At 42.6% G+C, this 22534-nt stretch overlaps 1 protein-coding gene across 2 annotated transcripts in view; it reads right to left on the reverse strand.

Moving 5' to 3' along the window:
- The window catches only part of ARHGAP42 (Rho GTPase activating protein 42), a 596304-nt gene that overhangs the window by 300229 nt on the left and 273541 nt on the right, over window positions 1–22534 (reverse strand). The window contains exons 23-24 of one of the 2 annotated variants that reach the window (XR_007772629.1): window positions 16143–16222; window positions 12491–15846 (exon numbers count right to left, since the gene is read on the reverse strand). Coding sequence is in view for 1 of the 2 variants with exons in the window: in XM_050940918.1 (XP_050796875.1) it covers window positions 15758–15846; window positions 16143–16222 (169 nt within the window). In the remaining variant the exon portion in view is untranslated. Of the gene's footprint in view, window positions 1–9755; window positions 15847–16142; window positions 16223–22534 lie in introns of those variants that run through there. The other variant, XM_050940918.1, reaches the window with a different exon arrangement.

Raw genomic sequence — 22534 nt, forward strand, 5'->3', positions numbered from 1 at the left:
AGAGTACCCAGGGCGGGGAAATCTGGGAGGAGGTAAAGAGGGGGAAGGGAAGTGGGTTATTTCCCTTTGTGGTGAGACTCAGGGCATCTGAGTCTTGGGGGTTCCCCAGGGAAGGTTTTGGGGAGACCAGAGTGAGCCAGACACTGGAATTCTGGCTGGTGGCAGCGATATCAGATCCAAGCTGGTAATTAAGTTTGGAGGTTTCATGCTAGCTTCTCATGTTCTGAACTCTAAGGTTCAGATCTGAGTAGGACAGTTATGACAAGCTGTCATTGGGGAACTCATAGGAAAATATCTGTGGAAATAGGGGTTAAAGCCAGAGTTCGCAATGGATAGGCGAAGCATATATTGTGAAGTAGCATAGCAGAGGAAGCCAGTCATCTTGGGAGTAATTCAAAAAGCAGCAGAGATACTGCTCTGCAATTTGACTCCATTTGCCTTTAGTCTGCTGGTGGTAGGTGAATGAGGTGAGTGACTCAACGCCGAAGAGTCTGAGAAATTTCCATCAGAATTGGAAGATGAACTAGGGACCCCAGTCCGATACAATGCCCAGCAGTAACTCGTGGTAGCAGAAGACATTGTCCAGGAAGAACTGAGCCATCTCCCTTATGGTAGGAACAGTATGGCATGGGATGAAGTGCACAATCTTTGGTAGGAGGTCAACAACAAACAGGATTACCAAGTGACTCTGGGAGTGTGGCAGTTTTACAATAAAGTCCATTGATATAACAGATCAAAGCTCTAGATGCATGGGCAGAAGCTGAAGGAGATATAGGGGTCTTGATCATGGGTTCTTGGTATAGGAATGTGGTCACAGGACCTTATATAATTTTTGATGTAAGCTTGTGGGTCTGGTCACCAGAAGCTCCTCAAGACTAGATTCCAGGTGTTGAATTGGCCAAAATGGCCCACAAGATTATACTACTAATCATAGTATAGTTTCAATACTTGAAGTCAAGGTTGTCCCTCCAGAATATAAATACAATCTTTGTGATAGAGGAGGCCATTCTACAGTTAGAAATCAATCAAATCAGGTACCTGAATCGTTCAGGGTCAGGTAGATCTGGGTTGCGAACAGGTTGTTGGTGGAACAGGGAGTGGACAGAGGCTGTCAAACTGCTGTTGATCATCCTATTGACAAAGTTGAGATGAGCACTTGAGTACAGTGGCAGAGAGCTCTTCCCCAGGTTCAAGATACTTGCTTTCTGGGATAGGGCATCTACCTTCCCGTTTCTTGTCCCCATGTGATGTTACAACAAAGTCAAGAGAAAAAGAGAGACCAGTGGATCTGACATTGTTTAAGGCACCTAGCAGTTCAAACATACTCCACTTTCTTGTGGCCCATAACGACTTGGAGCAGTAACTAGGTTTCTTTTAGGAGGTGACACCACTCCTCCAAAGCCACCTTGATAGTCAGTAACTCCTTGTCTCAAATATTGTAATTTTTTCCATTGGAGTTAGCTTCCACAAAAGCACCGGGGTGAAGCTGGTTGCAAGAACCTGCACATTGAGATACTACTACACTTCTGCGAAAGTTCGAGGCGTCAGCATTGATCATAAATGGTTTATAGGATCTGGGTGAATCAAAATGGGTGCTGAGGTGAATGCCTTCTTTAGTAGGGTTGATTTGCCTGAACCTTCGTAGACCAGGCAAATCAACCGTCCTTTTGCAGTAGTGTCATTGATGTAACCAGGCTACAGAATCCTTTAATAAATTATCTCTAGAAATTGGTGAACCCCAGGAATCATTGCATCTGACATACATCCTTGGGTGAGGCCCAGTCAGAAATTGTGCAGGTCCACAGTGAGTCCCTCAGGTGAGAAGCTATCCCAAGATTTCCACTGTCTTTATCAAACTCACATTTCTCTAGCTTTGCAAAGAGGTAGTTCCAAAGGAGTCTCTCTCTCTCTCTAAGATTGTTCACATGTGATGATTGCAGAGGTGCTGACTTTTGGAGACAATGAGGATGTTGTCCAGGTAAACAATGACACACTGGTCTAGTGTGTCCCTATATATGTCATTTATGACATGGTGAAACTTCACCAGGGCATTGTACAACACAAACAGCATGACCAAATACTCGAAGTGGCCACACCTGGTATGGAAGGAGGTCTTCCATTCATTGCCTTCTCGGATCCTCACCAGGTTATAAGCTCCACGGAGGTCCAACTTTGTGAAGACCCTGGCAGAGCAGAGTCTTTCAAATAGCTCATTAATAATCAGTAAGGGATACCAGTTTCAGATTGTAATCTTGTTCAGAGATTGGTAGTCCACACAAGACTGGAAGGAGCAGTCTTTCTTCACCATGAAGATGTCGAGGAGTAAATGTACAGGTTTACCTTGAGATAGCGCTGCAGTGCCTGTAGTTCAGGTTCATAGAGGGAGTAAATGTGCCTCAAGGGAACCTCTGATCCCAGCTGGAGATCAATATGGCATTTGTAGCTGTGATGGGGCAGTAGGATGTCAGCTTTCTTTTTGTCGAACATGTCAGCATAGCATTGACATCTATCAGGAATCCCTAGAGCTGTTAAAGAGGTCGTGGTGTGTTGAAGCAGTCAGCTTTAGATTCTCTCTTTGCATATCTGAATTCTTTGGAGGACTGAGTAAGCTGAAAAGGGTTGCTGGTCCTGGATAGGCTCTCAGGAAACAGGATTGTTGGCAAGACAGGGAGTCAAAGTGTATCGCTCCTGACTGCCAGCAGATGTATGGGCCATAGGGAATAAGACAGGGGATGCCAAGGACAACCAGTGAACGCAGTGCATGAATTAGCCCTAACTGGAGGTCTTCGCTGTGGCTTCGTAGCATTGTTACTTTATTATCTCTAAGGGAGCTGTCTAACCGCTACTGATGAAAGGAGTGATCCTTTCGCTATGGACTTCACTAGCTTGGGAGACTGCTTCCTCTGGGTGGGGACGCTGCCTGCTTGGGCAAACTTCAGATCCATGAAATTGCCTGAGGGTCCTGATTCCACCAGCACCTGTAGGTTGGTGTTGGGCATTGCAGGGTGCTGGAACCAAAGGGGGAGCTGGAGGTGTGTTGGATGCTGATTAGTCATTACCAGGGTACCGGTGGACAAGTGTTTGAGCAGCCTGCTGGATGGAAGAAGAGTGCCAATTCAACCCGTAACCCCGCAACAGAGGGTGAGGATTGGCAATTCCTGACCTGGATACAGCTTGGACATTGGCAAGGCAGCTTGATGCATGCAAAGTGTCCTGGCTCTCTGCAGTATAGGCATATTCCCAATGCCTGGTGTCATTTTTTCTTCATGTTGCTGAGGTGAGAAATCACAGAGGATAGTCTTGTCCTAGGGAGGGAGTTTAAATTATTGTGAAGGGCTCCCCATTAGTTAAAGTTGCACAACAAATTTCAGTTTTAACCTGAGATTAAAACCTTTATTTGGTAAAAATATGACATGCCAAAAAGCAAAACATAATTTATAAACTTTGAGCACTATGTGAATATTTCATGGCAGCTTCATGAAAGATGGCTCAAAAAATAAGACTTCAAAACACAGGCCTTCTGGTGATTTTTCTCACTGGCGTGTCTCACCTTTCTTTGAACCACTTTTGCAAGAAATCCTGACTACTCAGGGCCACAGCGTTGAGCCTTATGTACCAGAATAACAGTTATACATTGCCAGTGTTTGTACGCAGAGCATTTTATAACTTTTTAGCCATAATGGAACATTTCTGAAGCAAAAGGCATTAAAAAAAAAACCTGCTGAATTTGACAACATTCCAGGCTCTGGAGGGGAGTACTCAGACTCTTTCTGTCTGGTTCCCACAAACCTAATCTCTTTTGCAACTTTTCTTCCAACCTGTCTTTGTCCCAATCCTGGCTCTTCCCCACACCCAGTCCCATGTCCCATCCTATATGCCTAGCCAGTTCTCCTCTCTACTCCTTAGGTTTTTGACACCACACCCAGTCTCCTTCCCCAGCCAGTTATAATCTCACTCTCTGGGCTCCCCAGCCAAGTCCCCATGCCCCCAGTTCCTTGTCCGCTCTCTCTCTCCCCAACCCCAGTGTCCATTTGCTCTCTCCTCTCCCCTGGCTTGCCCTGCTAGTACTAGTTTTCTTCCTGCACCTTGGCTCCTTGTCAGATCTGTCTCCAAGGCTGGCGCTTCCATTTAGGCGACCTAGGGCACCAGGATTTGGGAGGGCGGCAGACTGCTCCGGTGGACCTCCTGCAGACGTTCCTGTGGACAGTCCGCTGGTCCCGCGGCTCCGGTGGACCTCCCGCAGGCATTCCTGCTGAGGGTCCGCTGGTCCCGCGGCTCTGGTGGAGCATCCGCAGGCATGCCTGCGGCAGATCCACTGGAGCCACGGGACCAGCGGACCCGTCCGCAGGAACGCCTGCGGGAGGTCCACCAGAGCCACGGGACCGGCGAGCTGGCCCTGCGCCTAGGGCGCCAAAAACCCTGGCGCCGCTCCTGTCTGTCTCACCACCCCTCACTGGTTCCCAGTCTCTCTGTCTAACCACTCCTAGTCTCCCTGGCTTTGTCTCCATGCTCAGACAGTCCCAGTCTCCCACTTCACCCTACCCCCCCAATCCTCTCTCCCAGTTTCTTTCCACCATCCCTATCAGTCTCCTGTTCCAGTCTCCCTACCTCCAGGCCCATTATTCCAATCCACTCTACCCATCCCAACCTGATCTAGGTTCCATGTTCCGTTCAGGTGTCTTCTTTTTCTTCACATTCTGTGGGCCCAGGATGGTGAGCAGTGGGAACCCAGGAGAGACAGTGTCCCTGCCCTTAGGTCTGGCAATGAGTCTCACCCAGACTGCAGCAGCAATTGCAGGGCAAGTCCTGCTTGCTCCGCTTCTAGTGCAGACAGGATTTTTGGAGATTGTAGCTGTTAAGCTTCAATAAGTCTGTACTGAGCATGTGCCAAATGAGATTTTTTTTCAAAGGCTTATAACTTGGCCAAACTTTGATGAATGTTCACCAGAATGGCAAAAGGCACATCTCTGACACGAAGCGCTCTCTCTGCCCTCCTCCCCCAACAAATTTCAAATTCTTGCACCAAAGCATTGACGTGCTAGACTAAAAGCAAACATTGCTAGATTTTTTTTTACGTGACAAAACAACCTATTTTCCCCTTGCTTTGTTTTTCAACATGGCTTAACTGTCCTGGCTGAAACTTTCCATTAAAATATCAGCCCAAGACCAACATTCATCATGGAAAACTTTATCCTCATTAAACTTTGCAAGTTATAAGCACCTGAAAACAGAGTCTTATGATACGAAGTGTTGGACATCCTTAATAATAGATGGTGCCACCAGCCCCACCTATAATAGCTTATAAAAAGTCCCTTGGAGACTTATGAAGTCAACACATCCATTTTGTCCGGGTTTCCTAGGACAGGAATAGGATTTTCCTTTGTATGCTCGTCTGGGAAGTAGTTCTTATGAGGGTTGCTGTCACAGAGGCAAGTGACAGAGGGGTAGCCGTGTTAGTCTGGATCTGTAAAAGCAGCAGAGTCCTATGGCACCTTATAGACTAACAGACGTTTCGGAGCATGAGCTTTCCTGGGTGAATACCCAGTTCGTCAGATGCATCTGACGAAGTGGGTATTGTCGTGGAAATGACCACCAACGAGTTGAGTTGATCAGACAGCCTGAGGCTCCTTTATTGATCAATCAGAGAATACATGCATATGCATGGAGAGACGGCTAGTCCTCTAGCAAGAGGTAAGCCGCTCTACCTTACAGCAGTAATACCTGGGTTTATATAGCCAAAAACCGCACATTACCATATGAACTCATGCATCCGAAGATACCATATTTGGTTAACACAATGACATTTTTTAACCATCTGCTAAAAACAACTACTATTAATATACCGGTTATGAGCTAATTTGCAAGCCTGCTCTTTGTTACTTCCCCTTTTTACGGGGTTTTGTAATTGTCAGGACTTTGACACCTGGTGTCCACCTACTTGCGGTTTTAGCAGCTGTGTTCCAAAGCAAAATTTTGAGGAACTTGGATTCAAAAATACATGTTTGTTTCTTTGGCCAAGTTATCTGGGGTTATTTTTATGCGTGCATAAGCTACTTAATAACCTATAATGACCTAACAGCTGTTAGTCTTTTGGCAGTGATAGACTGGTTATTTTAGGGATTTTTTTTCAGTTTTAACTCCATATAGCAGCATTGATTATTGTAGCAGCATTTTATAGAGAAATCAGAAAGTGAGCCTCAGGAGGGTTAGTGGAAAATCAACTTTTCTTACTTTGCTACATGTTAGTATGATTGGGGCCTAAGGCCTTGATGTGATTATTAGCTTGATCAAGACCCGGCTTTAGGGCCGGGGGTTAGTTTTCTTTATCAGTATTCACCCACGAAACCTCATGCTCCAATATGTCTGTTAGTCTATAAGGTGCCACAGGACTCTTTGCTGCTTTTACAGAGGCAAGTGAGAAAGGCTCAATGTACGTTGCTGGAGCTGGACTCGAACAAAACCCCAGATCAAAATCTAATGACCCTTCTGTTGGGGACAACTTTGAGGACTGAACCCAGACCTTCTGGAGCTAAAAGCATAAGCCTCTAATTAAAGGACCAGCTGCATTAGCCCAACGGCAATAGCAGACTTATAAACCATTATGTAACATATAGCTGCTGGAAGAGGACTAAGACGCATACTGCATTGGTGTGGGTATGCAAACAGCCCTGATCACTGTAGGGAATGATAATCAAGGGCATTAAGGTCCAAGCTCAAAAAGCTAGTTATACTTGTGTGGCTGTAAATACATTCCTTAGCATAGATGGACCTCCTGCTCCCCCATCTGTTAAATGGGGATAGTGCTTCTTCTCATGGGGGGTTGAGTGGGTTAGTTCATTGAGGTTTTTCAGATCTCTGACTCTAGTAGAGCAAACTAATAGAATCACAATCCTCGTTGGAAAATGCTGATTCAATGGAATTGACAAGTTCCAAAAGACTGTGTCATTTCCATTGAAACTTTAGTCAGAAACCAGGCAAGCAGAGAGAGACCAACATATCTGGTTTCCTATCAGTTCTCCTGCCCACCTCCCTGGCTCCTCAGCAGCTGTGGAGCTTGGCTCCTGGAATTCCCTGGCTTCTCAGGAGCCTGCCTGGTGGGCTGCGGTGGAACCTGGGCTTCCAGGCTCCCAGGCTCCTTGCTGGGCAAGCGACCAGGCAGCCTGGTAGCTGAGATGGAAATTTTCAAAAAAAAATGTTTAAAATGTCCCTGCTGTGCGAAACTTCACACTGCCAACTGTTTGTTCCAATTCAGAGCAAATTTTTTCTTCAGAAATACAAAATTTTCCAAGGGAGAGAAATTCTGGTTGCTGCACAGTTCTAATTGTCATTTTATCACTGAAAATGGGATGTGCTGCCACCAATTGCAAAAGCGTCATAGGCGCTGATTCCATGGGTGCTCTGGGGCTGAAGTATCCACGTGAAAAAAATGGTGGGTGCTGCAGCCCTGCCCATCAGCACCCTCCGCCCCCTAGTACCACTTGCCCACCACAGATCAGCTGTTCTGCAGCATGCAAGAGGTGCTGGGGGCAGGGGCGAGAAGCAAGGGTACACTTGGGGGAGGGGGAAGAATGAGTCAAGAAGAGGCAGAGTGGGGGCAGGAAGAGGTGGGAAAGGGGCAGGGAATGGGGCACAGCAGCGGCCGAGCACCCCCAGGCACAGCAGAAAGTTGGCGCCTCTGAAGAGAGTAATTCATTGCTATTATGTAGCAGAGCAGAAGCCTGCCAAACGTACAGAACAAATGCATTTGACTTGATTTCTTGGATAAGTTTTCTGATTTATTACAGTGTTTTTCAGATGCAAATATAAATATATATCTTCAGCCAACCAATCTCTTCTGTTCTTTAATTCTGTCAAACAAAAGGTGCTGAAGGTAAATAAAAACAAAACAAAACAAAAACCCCACAGTATTTCCCTGTTGCAAAGACAGACAGACTAACTCATGGTAAAGGAGTACGGTTAGGAAAATGAAACTTCAGCTGATTGTGTTTTCAATTAAATCATTATAGGATGAGACAGGCACTTCTTGTAGCTTTAGAAGTAAACAAAGACTGAAGATTTATGTAAGCTGTGCCCTGCTGATTCCTATATTGGGTGTGCATTTATTTCACTTTGTGATTTATCTCTTGAAGTTCATGTTTAGTTTGGCATGCAGAAAAAAGATATGGGATCTGCCTTTACTGTATGCTGGATCCACAGTATGTGAAAGGAATGAAGGATTGTGTAAGAATCTCATTTTGGTTGCAAAGGGGCTCTAAGGGCATGTCTACACTGCAATTAAAAACTTGTGACTGGCCCATGCCAGCAGACTCGGGCTTTTGGGGTTCAGGCTATGAGGCTGTTTAATTGCTGTGTTGACTTCTGAGCTTAAGCTGGAGCCCAGGCTGTAGGACCCTGTGAGGTGGGAGGGTCCAAGAGGGTCCTGCCTGAGCCTGGATCTCTACACTGCAATAAAACAGCCCCACAGCCCGAGCCCCGCAAGCCAACTGGAAAAGGGTAGCCACTGCGGTGCTGTGTAAACATAGCCTAATAGTCTATGCTCTGGCAGGATTGGTTTTACTGCAAATCATCCTTCACTGACCAGAATCCAGTTTAACCTGCAGTATCTCAAATGATTACAACTTTTTTTGCCTACATTTTATCGTCCTATTGTCCATCTCTTCTTAACCTATTTCTCGACAGAGTTTTGATCTATTACATCTTTGTTTTCTACAGCTGAGAATTGTATCATCTCCTCATGCGGTTTTGTAACATCTCAATCATTTGTACTCTAGACTCACCATGTCCAATTCTCAGATCTTATCTAAACTTTGCAATATTTTTGTTGCTCTCCTCTGAACTCTTTGTGACCAATGTGACCAAATGAGACCTAACAAGGGTCCTGAACTTCAGTTTACCTTTCCCACTTATTTTACATTGGATAGTGCCTTTTTGTGAGATCCTAGTAACACGGTTGACTCACACATTATGTTATATCATCTGCCATACCCACCAACTCCTGCTGTGGTAATACTGTCTAGAAAATATCCCCCGTGTGCACACCAACAGCCCTGACAGAGGGATTTGGAGAATCTCCTTGCAACACATATTTGTGATGTACTTCATGATATACAATCACTTGCTTAATTTACTTCTCACTTCTCATTGTGGGAGAATCCTTCACTTCTGGGATTTGAAGAGGGACCTGATAGGAGCAACTTCACTAGTTTTCATTATAAATACCTGTTTTGGTACTTTATCAAAGTGTCTTTTCACAGAATAAGACATTGGAGCCCAATTCTACTCTCAGTTACACTAGTATAAATCAGGAGTAACTCTGCTGAGATCAGTACCAGAGGTTCATCAGAGCACAGATTCTCTCTGCTCGTCTTCCCTCAACCTCAACTCAGTCCCCATTTCTACTGTTTTTCTTCCACCTACATTCACTCTTCCCTGCTAATGCCTCTCCACTGTTGGGCAGACAAGGCAAAAGGTGTTAATTTAGGGGCTATTACCACCATCAATTCACACTCCAAATTCCCAATGATCTTAGTCAGTGCAAAGATGTCATCAAGACCAAATATCCTTGTGGAGATTTTGAGGAGTGTGAGCCCCAAAGTAGTTACAGCACCTCGCTTATCTACAGGAACTTCAGCCTATACTATGTCACCAAACACCTATCTGCCTATAATTAATAGGGATGAATAGGAATAATAAATTGAATAAAATAATGGGCTGAATGGGAATCCAAATGTAAAAATAATAAAGAAAAAAAAACATGTAGTCAGGCTTTTTATTTTTAAAAATATTTTTTAAATTCATGAAATACAGTGTGAAGTACAGCACAGATACTGTAGCAAGTCAGTTTATGAATAACATGCCAGTTATTTACATGTATATATGTACAGAGTGCAGATAATTACTGAAACCCCACTACAAAACAAATCAGAAGTTCAATATGATAATTTACTAGTAGTTACCTTTAAAATATATTTTACTTTCTCATGTTATTGATTGCATATAAATTCCTGGTATTAAAATACAGTATAATATCTAAGACTTCTATAAACTCTAGTACCGCCAAAATAATCATAAATATCATTCAGAATTGAAATCACAAATGTATGATCTGCCTAAACACCCTTATATTTGTTGCCATCCAAACTCACTGAGCATTTGGAAATCCTGACCGCCAGTGCCAGAAGATTAACGCTGATTCCCAGCACAAGCTTTGCAGGAAGCACAGATACAGAAGGACTTTCAAATAATGTATCCAAGGAGGAAAGCACCATTTCAAACAACAAAGACAGTCAAATAACCTATGAAATGCTGCCACATACAGGAGAACAAATACTATGTTATTACCTTCAAGGGCTGGAAGGCAAAATCACAGCAACAGCTGCCTGGATAAGGAGGACCCAACCTATTTTGATTATCCTGGTTAATAGCTTGGTCAACACTCTCAGTTTTGTGTGGGCAATGCCTGAAGGGGTATTACAGCAGTAGTCACCAGGGCTGTGTGATCTGGAGGAAAATGACAATGCACTGTGTTTAATCCCTGGTAGGTGGGGTGGTTTATGGGGGATCCTTTACTAGAGAAAACAAATTTTAGAAACTCTAACGATAATATTGGGCCATATCACATCTTCCACTTTTTGGCAGAACACCTACTGATTTCAATGGGCAGTTCCTTTTAAATACTGAGGGGCAGATCCTCAGCTGATGTAAATTGTCAAAGCTCCATCTTTGATGTCATTGAACTATGACAATATATACCAGCTGAGGAGTTGCCTTATGATTATATGATATGGCCTTTGATTAGGACAGTCATCTTCTTGTCACTTACCCAAGAAGTGCATGATTTGGTGGTCTAACACAGGAAACGTTCAGACTAATGTACTTTTTTTGATCTCACTATTCTGATGCAATATTAGTAAGTAGAATATAAAACAGGGCTCAGTGCACAAGTATACAAATTACTGCTGTGTTATAATGCTTTTTTGCTGTTGTAATTACTCTGTTCTGCACAGCTTAAATTTTACCTTCACCCTTGCTAAGGTTCCTTTCCTAAAGGAGGGGTGGGGAACTCAATTCCAATTACAGACAATGAATAGAGAGTATCAAGGGGAAATGTAAAGAGATTGGTACGTTACTTATTACTGTCAGGAATGAGCTCTGATGAGCAATTCTGTGCATCATCTTCTCCAGAAATAGTTCAACAATGTACTTGTAGGTTAGTTACATTAAAACAGCACTAGGAAGAATGGAAAAATTTCTCAGGACACAAAACTATAGTTTAATTTAAAAGCCATCTCACATAGTATTCAAAACTCCAAAATGTGGCAAGAATCTTTTAACACTGAACTTGTAGAAATGATACTGAAAAATCATTTTTCATTCTGATCAAATTATTAAAAAACCCTTGGATATAAAATACTAACATACTGTACATATTTATCATACAATATAACAATCTTTCAGCTGATTAATTTGAGTCAGTATGTTAGCCTGCAAGAAGTACCAAATGATTTACCAATTAAAACACACAGTTAATTATATAAATTGTATACACGGACATATGTTTTTCACAGGACATTAACATCAGTCAGAATATGCTACCAAAGGTGAGTCTTACAACTTTGCAAACAGTGGTTGCCTTGACTAGATTGCTACATCGTTACTGCCAGGGTAATAGAGATTTACCACACGCTTCTTGTGCTTGCAGAGTGAATCCAGGGCTGTTCTTAAACAATAATACAGGGACATAAGTCAATCAATTTTTTTTAATTAACCAATTTCCCAATAGAACAGTCTTCAAATACTGTCTTTAAAAAAAATCTTTGAAACAAAAAGGAAAAAATAATAATAAAAATAATTTAAAAACCCAAGCCCGAGAACACCTTGAGTGGTTTCTGCTCCTCTGTTTCGGGAAGGAGTAGGAGCACCACTACCAAACAAGCTCAGGCTCAACACTCTCCTCCACTCCTGTCTCTCTAGGCACACTGCTTGCTCATCTCTCTTCAGTTACAGTTTTGCTGCTGTTGCTACTGATGAACACCTTTTTGCAAAGCCTGGGGCTGTGTGTGCACCAGCAACACAGCAGAGAAACTGACCGCACATTTAAAATGATATGCAGGATGCAGAGAGGCTGATTCACAGATTCCTAGGTACCCCATGTCTATTTACTATACACTACTGAGGAAGAGATGAAGGCTCACATAGTACATTAGGCTAAAAGGGGAAAAATAGATCTTCCTTTCTCCCCGTCAAAGTTCCATGACTGATAACTTTCTCCAAAGGGCTGTAAGGAATCGATCATCTCCACGGGATTCAAGAGGAGATGCACAAAAAGGGCCAGATTATGGGGGAAAGATAGCTCAAATAAGCATTTTTCCCCCACCCATTGTGCCCCTGTACAGAGGCCAGACAGCATGTAATAGAATACCAGGATTGGAAGGGACCTCAGGAAGTCATCTAGTTCAACCCTTTGCTCAAGGCAGGACCAATCCCAGACAGATTTTTACCCCAGTTCCCTAAATGGCCCCCTCAAGGATTGAGCTCACAATGCTGGGTTTAGCAGGCCAATGCTCAAAACCACTAAGCTATCCCTCCCCTTCATGCTAGGGTCACTGATTGTCCTAGTCTCCTGAGCAGGGTCCTACCTCCCTTCCCACTAACAACCCCCAGAAGCACAGATATCACCTCTCCCTGGAATGGTGAGATGGCGCAACCCCCTGGTTATCCCACCACCGTAGGATGGAGCCTTCAAGCACAGCCAAAGCATATGCAACCAACAGTATGTTACACAGCATGGTATAAGATAAGTTGAAATTTCAGAGGTTAATTACATAGGGAAGTCTCAGAGCTCTGGCTCAGGGGAAGTGCCCATTGAAGTCAACATGAATTTTGCCTGACTTAAGAGCTACAAGCTTTGACCTGCTGAGGAGCCTTCTTCCTACTTTACTTCAGTGCTGAACACAGATGTGTCAGCAGGATATTTGCCTCTACTGTCCAACAGGGCCAGCTCTGGAATTATCCTTCACAATAACCTACCAAGGAAACACTCTTAATGACACTATCACTTGCTGATAGTGAACTGGGTGAGAATGAAACTCTTGATAGCGAAATAGTATGAACAGTCCAAATTAGTGTGGGTCACTGAATTACTGTTGTCATCGATCCCATGGCCTGGCCTCCAGTGTCTGGTTCCAACCTGCCCCCTACTAGCCTGCTTGAAGCTGGTGGGAAGCCTCCATCTGTGTCATGCAAAGGATTCCAAGAGCCCCCTCCCCCCGTGCTGAGCTCCATTTGCCACCAGCCTGAATTTCAAGAATAAAATTACTGTCAAGAAATGACTTACTGTAAGCAACTCCCACTGTGTTGTCCAGGAGGCAGGTACAGGGGCTGTTAGAGATACACTACTTTGGAAAGACTGTGTATATTGGCTATAGATAGCCTACAGACTTCCAGGGAAAGTGCCAGAAAATTTGGCAGTGTTTAATAGCTTGGTAAGATTTTAAGCCCTGGGAAAAGCTCCTATTTAACCCATTAAGAAAGCAGCATCCACTATTTTGGTAAATAAAGGGTTAATATACTTAATGGAGCTGTTGGAAAAAACGCTGAGAAAAACATTTTGTTGTTTGTCAAAATAAAAATGTTGCATGGAGACAGTTTTATTGCAACAAAAGGCTGAGGAAACCTGCCTGGTGAGCTGCTGTGAAACCTGGGCTTCCAAGGGCTGTGGATCCAGAACATCCCGCTAGGTGTGCTGTTTCAGAGTTGGGAACCTCTGGGCTTCCAGGGTCTGCAGCTCCAGGACAGGCCACCAGGCAGAGTGCCCTGGAGCCGGGGCGCCATGCCAATTTGCAGAAAACTTCAAAATGTGGGGTTTTCATTCAGAAGCGGAACAAAACCTAATTTAGAAATATCTAAATCTTTGGCACAATGGAATTACCTTGCCCTGCTCACCTGTAATATTTAATACTGTTACTGGAGAAAGAGCTAACACGCAGGAGAGTCTGTTTGAGAGGCAATTCTTCCTGTAGCACTAACAGCAATGAGCTCAGCTGCTAATGTGTTAATGTAGCGCTGAAATGATTTTGCTTTGAATAGTACACGCTGACTGGCCATGCAGCTACTGCAGTTTTCCTAGAGCAGTTCAATAAAGAGCTATGCCCTGACTGAGCCAGTGGCTTAAGCACATGTGTGATTCTGTTGACATCAGCATAGATTTTTGAGGTCATGGTGTACTGACTCCCCAGAATGGATTCACCAAGTTAGCAGCTCTGTCGATTAACTAACTGGGGATGTCCAAATTCAAGGGGAGTTTTGTCAATAAGGCCTTCAGGACTGGACTCTATGGTTGTTCTTTCAGCAAGCAGAGTGTCTGCCTTGGACATATGCTTTGCTTACTGTTTACTCTCTTGCTTTTCTGATTTCTGTTCTTTGTTCTCTTTGTAAAGGATTGTTATTCTGTGATAAAGTGCCAGTGCCCTCACTGTTTATTATAGTCTTTTATTAATACAAACATTGTACTTTGATGGGAAAACTCACACAAAATTTAATGTCAGCAGTTAGAAAATGACTGCCTTTTAGTTCCAGCTGGAGTAATTAATGGTTATTTGGAAATATCTATACCAAGCAGTTTTATCATCATGTTTTCGAATTGTTGTCTAATAATTCAATGAAATTCTGAGGAAACTGTATTTCAATTTAAACAAAAAAGTTTATCTAATGTCAGATCCTTTTTACATCTAAAAGGAGCCTTTAGAAATCATACCTTATAAAACTAGACACTTCATAGGTCATTTGTCTTGTATGCGGTGGAAAATCTGAAAAACAATTTGGGTGTCTTAATGGCATTGTGGGACTCTGCTATGTTTTATTTCAGGTTTTAGATTTATTTTCATTCTTTGTTGCTAACTTCACACATTTCCAAATCATTTTACTTTCAGTACTTCTTTGTTTGGTATGGTTGTGTCTTTGAGACAAGCCGAGAATGTCTTAGGGAAGATGGATGCTAGAAATATAATTTATTATTAATATTAATTATATTGATAAACTGATGAAAGCAAGGAGGAAATAAGATAAATCTGTACAATATCTGAATTAAATGTTGATTTTAAAAAGTCACATTTTGAAAGAGCACCTACTGCTTAATCAGTGTACAATCTAATTTGGTTATCAGTTATATAAATTACATACATTACTGCATCTGTATATTGTGCTCTCATTGCATAACAAGAGATTCAAAACTCTGCTTTTATGGCAGATTAACTTCTTCCATGAAATGACTGGAACCAGTCTCAGAATCAAGTTTTCTAATGCAGAAGACAGATCATAGAAATATATCTTGCTTTATGAACAAATATATAATTTTTTACATGTAAAACAATATAATTGTAAGAATTGGCAGAGTGCATTGCCTGTGAATTTCACACTGGTTGAGCAATATCTCAGGTCTGACATGTTCTGCAGCTAATTTTCTGATTTTATTGCTCAAATGTTCCTTATCCATAAAAGAAGTATGCAACATGCTTGCGTTACAAACAATGGAAGTTATTTAAACAGAGTACCATCTGCAGTACAAAAAACTGTTAACTATTTCATTATATCCTGTTCTATTTAATAGGGAGCTACCTAATTTGCCCTTGCAGAATTTGAAGAAAATCTACCACTCTCTGCTAATGGGCTGATCCCCACATCTGTGTCAGATAAAATCATAGTGCTTATTATTTGTTACCATGGATACCATGAAGATACTGCTGTCCACTAAAGATTACTAGAGGAAGACAACATAATTCTCTGGAACTAGTCCTGTTTTGCCTTCATAAGTTGCTTTTAACCAGCCTGGTTCCACTGATGGGTACACTGCAGAAAAATAATAATAAAAAATAAAAAAAATTTATATATATGTGTGTGTGTGTGTATATATATATATATATATATATATATATATATATATAATTAAAATCTGTTATAGTTAAATGTAATCCTTATCCCAGGTATATGTTTGATTTGAAAAGATCAACATCATTATAAAAGATCAACATCAGACTGATAGAGACATAAAAATTAAATTTGAAGTGAAAATCTCTTGACTTATCTCACAGATGCAGTTATGTTTAAATATTGTGTGTAAAGGAAGACTATCTAATACATCTTACCATTTGAAAATATCGCCCCCTGTGGGAAGGAGAGCTCATGACTGTGCTCAGCTTTACAGGAATACATGGCTTTGGCTTGGCTGAAAGATCAAAATATAAGTTTGTTACAAACAAGAAAAGGGGGAAAAAATGAATTAAAATATCTGAGAAGCAGAGTGGCCTAATGAGCACTGAGCTGGGAACCAGGGAATCTTGACAGAGTTCTAGAGAAAACTCAGGAATCTATCTAGACTAACTCCAGCTCTGCACATGATTTTCTGTAAGGCCCTGGGAAAGTCATGTCATTTCTTTGTGCCTCATTTTTCCCAACTCTAAGTAGAGATATAAACATTTATGGGCATCACCCACCACACTGAAGTGAGGTGAGGATAAATTTGTTCAAGACGTCATGTGTTAAGTAAAAGTACTGCAGTTTGTGATGAAACTGGAGATTATCGGTAGCGCTTTCTTCCCAATCAGAACATTAACTCAATGATCTAATATACCACCTGTGGTAGATTCTAATTTTTCAGCATAACTCCCCCCAACTTTCCTCCCATGAAATGAAATTAGTGAACTCAAACGGTTATATTAAGATGGACACAATTTACACATTAACGACCTCTCTGCTCCACCCTGTGTGCCAGTGCTGCTGTGCAGATTGATGTAGAAAGATGGTTCAGCCATTCCCCTGCCTCCTCCACACCCACTTTTGGAGCTCCAAGCACCCATGTAGGAATTAGGAAGGAAGGAACCCTCTCCCAATAGGGGTTCCAGAGAGAGTTTAATGGATCGGTGTTGAAGTTGTGGTGGAAATCTGAGTTTAAGCTGTCTGTCCAGAGGATGAAAATATCCTCAATGTATCTCAGGTATATCATTGGTTTCACGATGCATTTGTCCAGAAATTCTTCTTCAAGGTGGTCCATGAAGCGGCTGGCATAGTGCAGAGCCGTTCTAGTACCCACAGCTGTTCCCATGGCTTGGACAAACTGTTTGTTGTTGAATTTAAAATTGTTATGGGTGAGGATGACATGGATGAATTTGGTAAATGAGTTCAGGGTGGATATCTGAGGACTGTCCACTGTCTTATAAATATATGAGGCAGGACGCTATGCTGTCATTGTGAGGGACATTGGTGTATAGGGAAGTGACATCCATGGTAGCAAGGCTGGTGTTTGGAGGGAGGTTGCTAATGCAGTGGAGTTTCTGGAAGGAGTTGGTTGTGTCTTGGAGGAAGCTGGCCCTTTGTGTGGTGAGTGGTTTGAGAACGGCTTTTATGAGTCCTGATATTCCTTCATGGCACTCTTACTCTCTGGAACACCCCCACACTAAGTATCAACTTCCTGGACATGACAATCAGCTTCAGTAATGGAACCCCAAAGACAACTATATATAAGAAACCAATGGATCGGCACACCGACCTTCACAGATCCAGTAACCACCACAAACACATCAAGAAATCTATTATCTACAGCCAGGCATTCAGATATTACAGAGTGTGCTCAGAGGAGAAAGTCCAGGATATACATCTTAACACACTCAAAATTGTCTTTACCACACAAGGACACTCCAACAGAGAAGTAGACTGCATCATGAAATAGGACACCCAAATACTCCAGGAGAACCTGCTTCAATACAGAAATAGAACCTCCCCCCACAACCACACACCCCTAGTTGTTGCCTACCATCCCACACTGGAACCCCTGTGGGGTATCATCAAACAACCACAACCCACAGTCGATTAGGACCCTATACTGAAAGAAATCTTTGCTGAACTCCCTCTTCTGGCCTTCAAACAACCCCATAACTTTTCTAAGCTCATCATCAGTAAGTAAGCTCCCCACTGACCAGGACACACCCACTAAAGCAGCACCAAACCCTGCCAGAACAACAGATGCAAAATCTGCAGAAATATCCCCACTGCTACACCCCCCAAGACACACCTTTCAAGATCCATGGATCCTGCACATTCCTATCACAACATGTGGTGTACCTCACACAGTGCTCTAAATTCCCTAATAACAAATATGTGGGTGAAACCAGACAATAACTACGCTCTTGAATGAACTCACACAGGAAATGATAAAAGACAAAAACTCCCTATCACCTGTGAGTGAACACTTTTCACAAAGCAATCACTCTATATCTGATATATCAATCCTCATTCTCAAAGGAAATCCACCCAACACTCAAAAGACAAGGCTGGAAGCTTAAATTTATAACTGCTACACACTAAAAATCATGGACTGGACAAAGACACTGGAGTTATGACTTATTACAACAATCTGTAGCTCACTAACCCCCTTCTTTTTGTCCTATGATTGCAGAGATGTTGACGGGCCTCTCTAACTTGAATGTCCCCTAGAATATCTGCTAACTATTTATGCTAAACAATCCATTCCACCCTGCATTTAGCTATAAGGCTCGGAGTACCTTTCACAGACCTGAAGAAGAGCTCTGTGTGGCTCAAAAGCTCGTCTCTCACACAAATAGAAGTTGATCCAATAAAAAATATTGCCTCACCCACCCGATCTCTCTAATAAACTCCAGTTAGCACAGACCTAGATTTTCACAAAGCTCATACTTCAGTTTTTGGGTATCCTCTTCAAGGCACCTTAAAGGGGCCTTATTTTCAGCACTTTTTGATAATCAGGCCCTTTTAAGAGGTCTTAAGTTTGACACCCAATAGCACTAGACGCTTCTGAAAACCTTGACCATAGCCCCTTTTGGGTGGTGGTGGTGGTGGTAAGGAGGACAGCACACCACTTCAGATATCTCTGCCTCTCATTTCTAGCAGGGAACTCAATCCCAAGACAAATAGATTGTGCCTCCCTGTTGATGCTATTTGTATTCTAGTAGCACCTACTGGAGCCAACTTTGATTGGTGCTTCTAGTTCAACCAAACTTGCTCACACTTGAGTGCATTTATATGACTGTGCAGTCAATTAATCACTGCATTTCGTTCACTTGTTTTATAGGTGCAATGACTTGACACTCAGGTCCATACAAACTGTCTCTTAACTGGAGAATGCAAGACCGACACCCTATTTTTTCTCAAATTTATTTCATTTTTGGATATAAACATCCCTCCATTCAACTGAAATTGGTACATTTCACTAAACATAAGAAAGTGCCAGAGAAAGAAAGAATTGTATTTATTCCACGTATCTCATTTTAACGCTACAATAAAAATCAACATATTCTGACTCCGGGAAAGCTAAATAGCTTATTTCTCCACACAACACACACTCCACAAACATTACCATTTCTTGTCTCTCTGTTCTTAGTTTCCCCTCCTCAGTGTAGCATTTGAACTCTTAACCTTGGTTTAGAACACAGCCTAAGTGTAGTGGTTGACAACCTTACCAAATATTGAGGGTATTGCATATTAGCCATGTGTTTATAATCATCTCTGTGGTTTATTACATTCAGTACAGGATACCTTGCATTATCTGGTTTTTGGTCTCATGTTTGTATTATGTACAGTTTTATGGTTAAGTGATATGTGAAATAGATATTTTGTGGGAGAACAATGAACATGTCAGCATACTTATCATAAATGTTTATAGAGCTCTTTATTATATCAAATTAAAGAGGAGGGCTTGTGGTTAGGGCACCACACTGGGACTCTGAAGATAGGAGATCAGTCCCAGACAGGTCCCGGACTTCCTGTGTGATCTTAGACAAGCTATCAGATCTCTCTTTGCATCAGTTCCCCAGCTGTAAGAAGGAGTAACAAAACTTCCTTGTTTGTCTTGTCTGTTTAGATAATCTGTGCCCTGAAGGCTTATGATCTCTCACTATGTGTTTGTACAGTGCCTACAAAATTAACAGTTTCTTCAAGTGATCTTATTACCTTCATTTGTTGTTATTATTCTTAACATACAGAATAATTATACCCCACTGACAGCGTGTACAAATAAAACAGTGTGTGTGTAATAGCACAGGGATAGGCCTAATCTAGGGATATATTTCCATCATTTTTTGACTAATTTTCAGGCTCCTGATTATTCCCTCAGTCTCCATCACATTTTGTGATTATTACGATATCATTTTCCTGTGATGGTACTGTCCAGCCGCAAGTGTTATCAAGCTTTCACAACTCAAGGTAATCTTATTGTGTGCAACTGCGCAGATGGACATTCTCTCTTGTGATGCTAATGCTTTCTTTCAACAATGTTGTCAGTCAAAGAGGGTGTGAAAATAGCACTATCATCTGTAGCAAGGCTCTTAAAAGGACTAACATTATTTTGAAGAAGAGAGTTACTCATGCCATTCAGTGCATAGAAGAGTTAGATAATGGCACCTACCTCTCCTAAGAGCGCACTTTCCTTAACTTAAGTTGAACAGGTTACCTAGCGGAGAATACATTTGTCTTCCCCTCATAGGGTGGCAGGCCCCAGTAAATAAAGTAGGTCAGCTCCCCTGTGCCAGAGCAGCTGCTTCCATTTAGCCAATGAAGAGGGCACAACAGCAGCTGGGAGAAAAGATCAGGGAGAGAGCTGGTGACAGAAAGTCCCAGTGAGTCACAGCAGGCTGGTTCAGTCAGGAAGGGCAGGTGGGCACTGGCAAAGACCAGGGGATTGGAATGGTACTAGAGGGAAGCATAAGGGTGGTTCCTGGGGACATGTTGAAGGCAGGGGAGTAGCAAGAGGGGTTTTATGTTTGGCGTCTCCAAGATAAAAACCAGGGCCAGAGGGCCGGAGAGGGCTGAAGGAGGGAGCTGCCTCCTGGCTCTAAGTTGGAGAACTGCAACCAAGGGATGGAGAGGACTGAAAGAAGGAGAGCAGCAGAGGAGCTTAATTTCTGATGTCTCCAAGACCAGTGAGCTGGACCCATAGAAAACATGAGAGGGCCAGGGGAGCGAGGGATGCTCCCACACGAAATGCTGAGGAGTTCCCAGTGGGAAGAGTGGAAATCTGTCCTGGTACAAGGACAGGAGAAAACTGACAAGAGGCCAGGCATGGTTGAAGGCATGTGCAGTATGTGGGGCATCAAGGGATGAGGTGTCTTGAGTTATAATGACTGCTTGTGCTGGGGTGAGAAATGGACTATACGTTTGGGACTTTTGCTATGGATTATGTTGTTGTAATAAATCATGAAGGGCAGTACTGAAACAAAAGAGCCTGAAGACAATTAGTGGGTCACTTGAGAGGAGAAACTGAAACAAGTGTGCCATGCCATGGCTTGCCACAGGAGGGCATTCCAGGCAGGGGCTGCCCTATGACACTCCCCATTTTCAGGCCTACTTTTACATTTTTCCTGAATCCCTAATGATGAGTTTATGATTGCTGGCATCAAAACATTTGGGTGATTATCTAAATCTCAGCAGATCATCAAAATATTATTGATTATTGCATGGTGCCAGAGCCCCCGCCCCTCCAAGCTCATCATCAAAACCAAGCTCCCCACAGACCAAGAGTCCTCATCTGCCAAGGAAACCTGCACAACACTTTCAAAAGACAAGCCTGAGAGCTTAAATTCATAATTTTGGCTGACACTAAAAACCATGGACTCAAAAGAGACATCAGATTCATGGCTTATTACAACAACCTATAATCCACTAACATCCACCCCCCAACACACACACCCAAGCCTTTCCCCCCCTTCCTATAACTACTTATGCAAAACAATCTGTCCCACCTTGTAATTCTCTATGACATTCTGAGTAAAAGACATGAAGAAGAGCTGTGTCTGACTTGACTTGTCTCTCTCACCAACAGAAGTTGGTCTAATAAAAGATATTACCTCACCCACCTTGTCTCTCTAAGCACTTTATAGGTAGCCTGAAGTGTTAGATTCCTGCTGTAAAGAATATAGTCTAGATAGATAATGTACACATGAAAGAAAGGAACGGGATGCAATTGTTAGTTCCAGAGATTTTGTTTGGATTCTTTTAAAGTGTTACACTTTGTATAGAACTGTCAGATAACTGATTAGGTAACAATTTGCATGGATTTATAGGGCATGGATTTATAGGCCTTGAGGTACAGTCTAAGGTGGAGCTTGAAGGAGAACAGAGTGTGGAGGCACGTGGCTTCCAGGTGTACAAGGACATGTGAAATAAGGCACAGAAGCAAGAGGACAACGATGACGACTGGATGGATATGTTTAATTACATAGCAAGGAAGAGATGCAAAAAGGAATGTAGATCCTCATCACTTCTCTAGACATCATACTACCAAGCCACACTGATTCAAATCCTGAGCCTGTTCCCCCAGGACCTTGCTGCCAACTCAGATGAAATCATGATCACTGCACCCTCTCTCTCATTCTTTGAGCTGTTCCCTCTTGTGCATTTGTGGTTGCCTCTATGCCATGATGTTCTTTCTGGTCAGTAGATTCTCATTAATATGATCCCCCAAGAGTGCTGTGTGCCCCTAATGGAAAGCTAGAGAACAGGAAACCTCACA

Source organism: Gopherus flavomarginatus, chromosome 1 (genome assembly GCF_025201925.1).
Source record: "Gopherus flavomarginatus isolate rGopFla2 chromosome 1, rGopFla2.mat.asm, whole genome shotgun sequence".
Lineage (NCBI taxonomy): Eukaryota > Metazoa > Chordata > Testudines > Testudinidae > Gopherus > Gopherus flavomarginatus.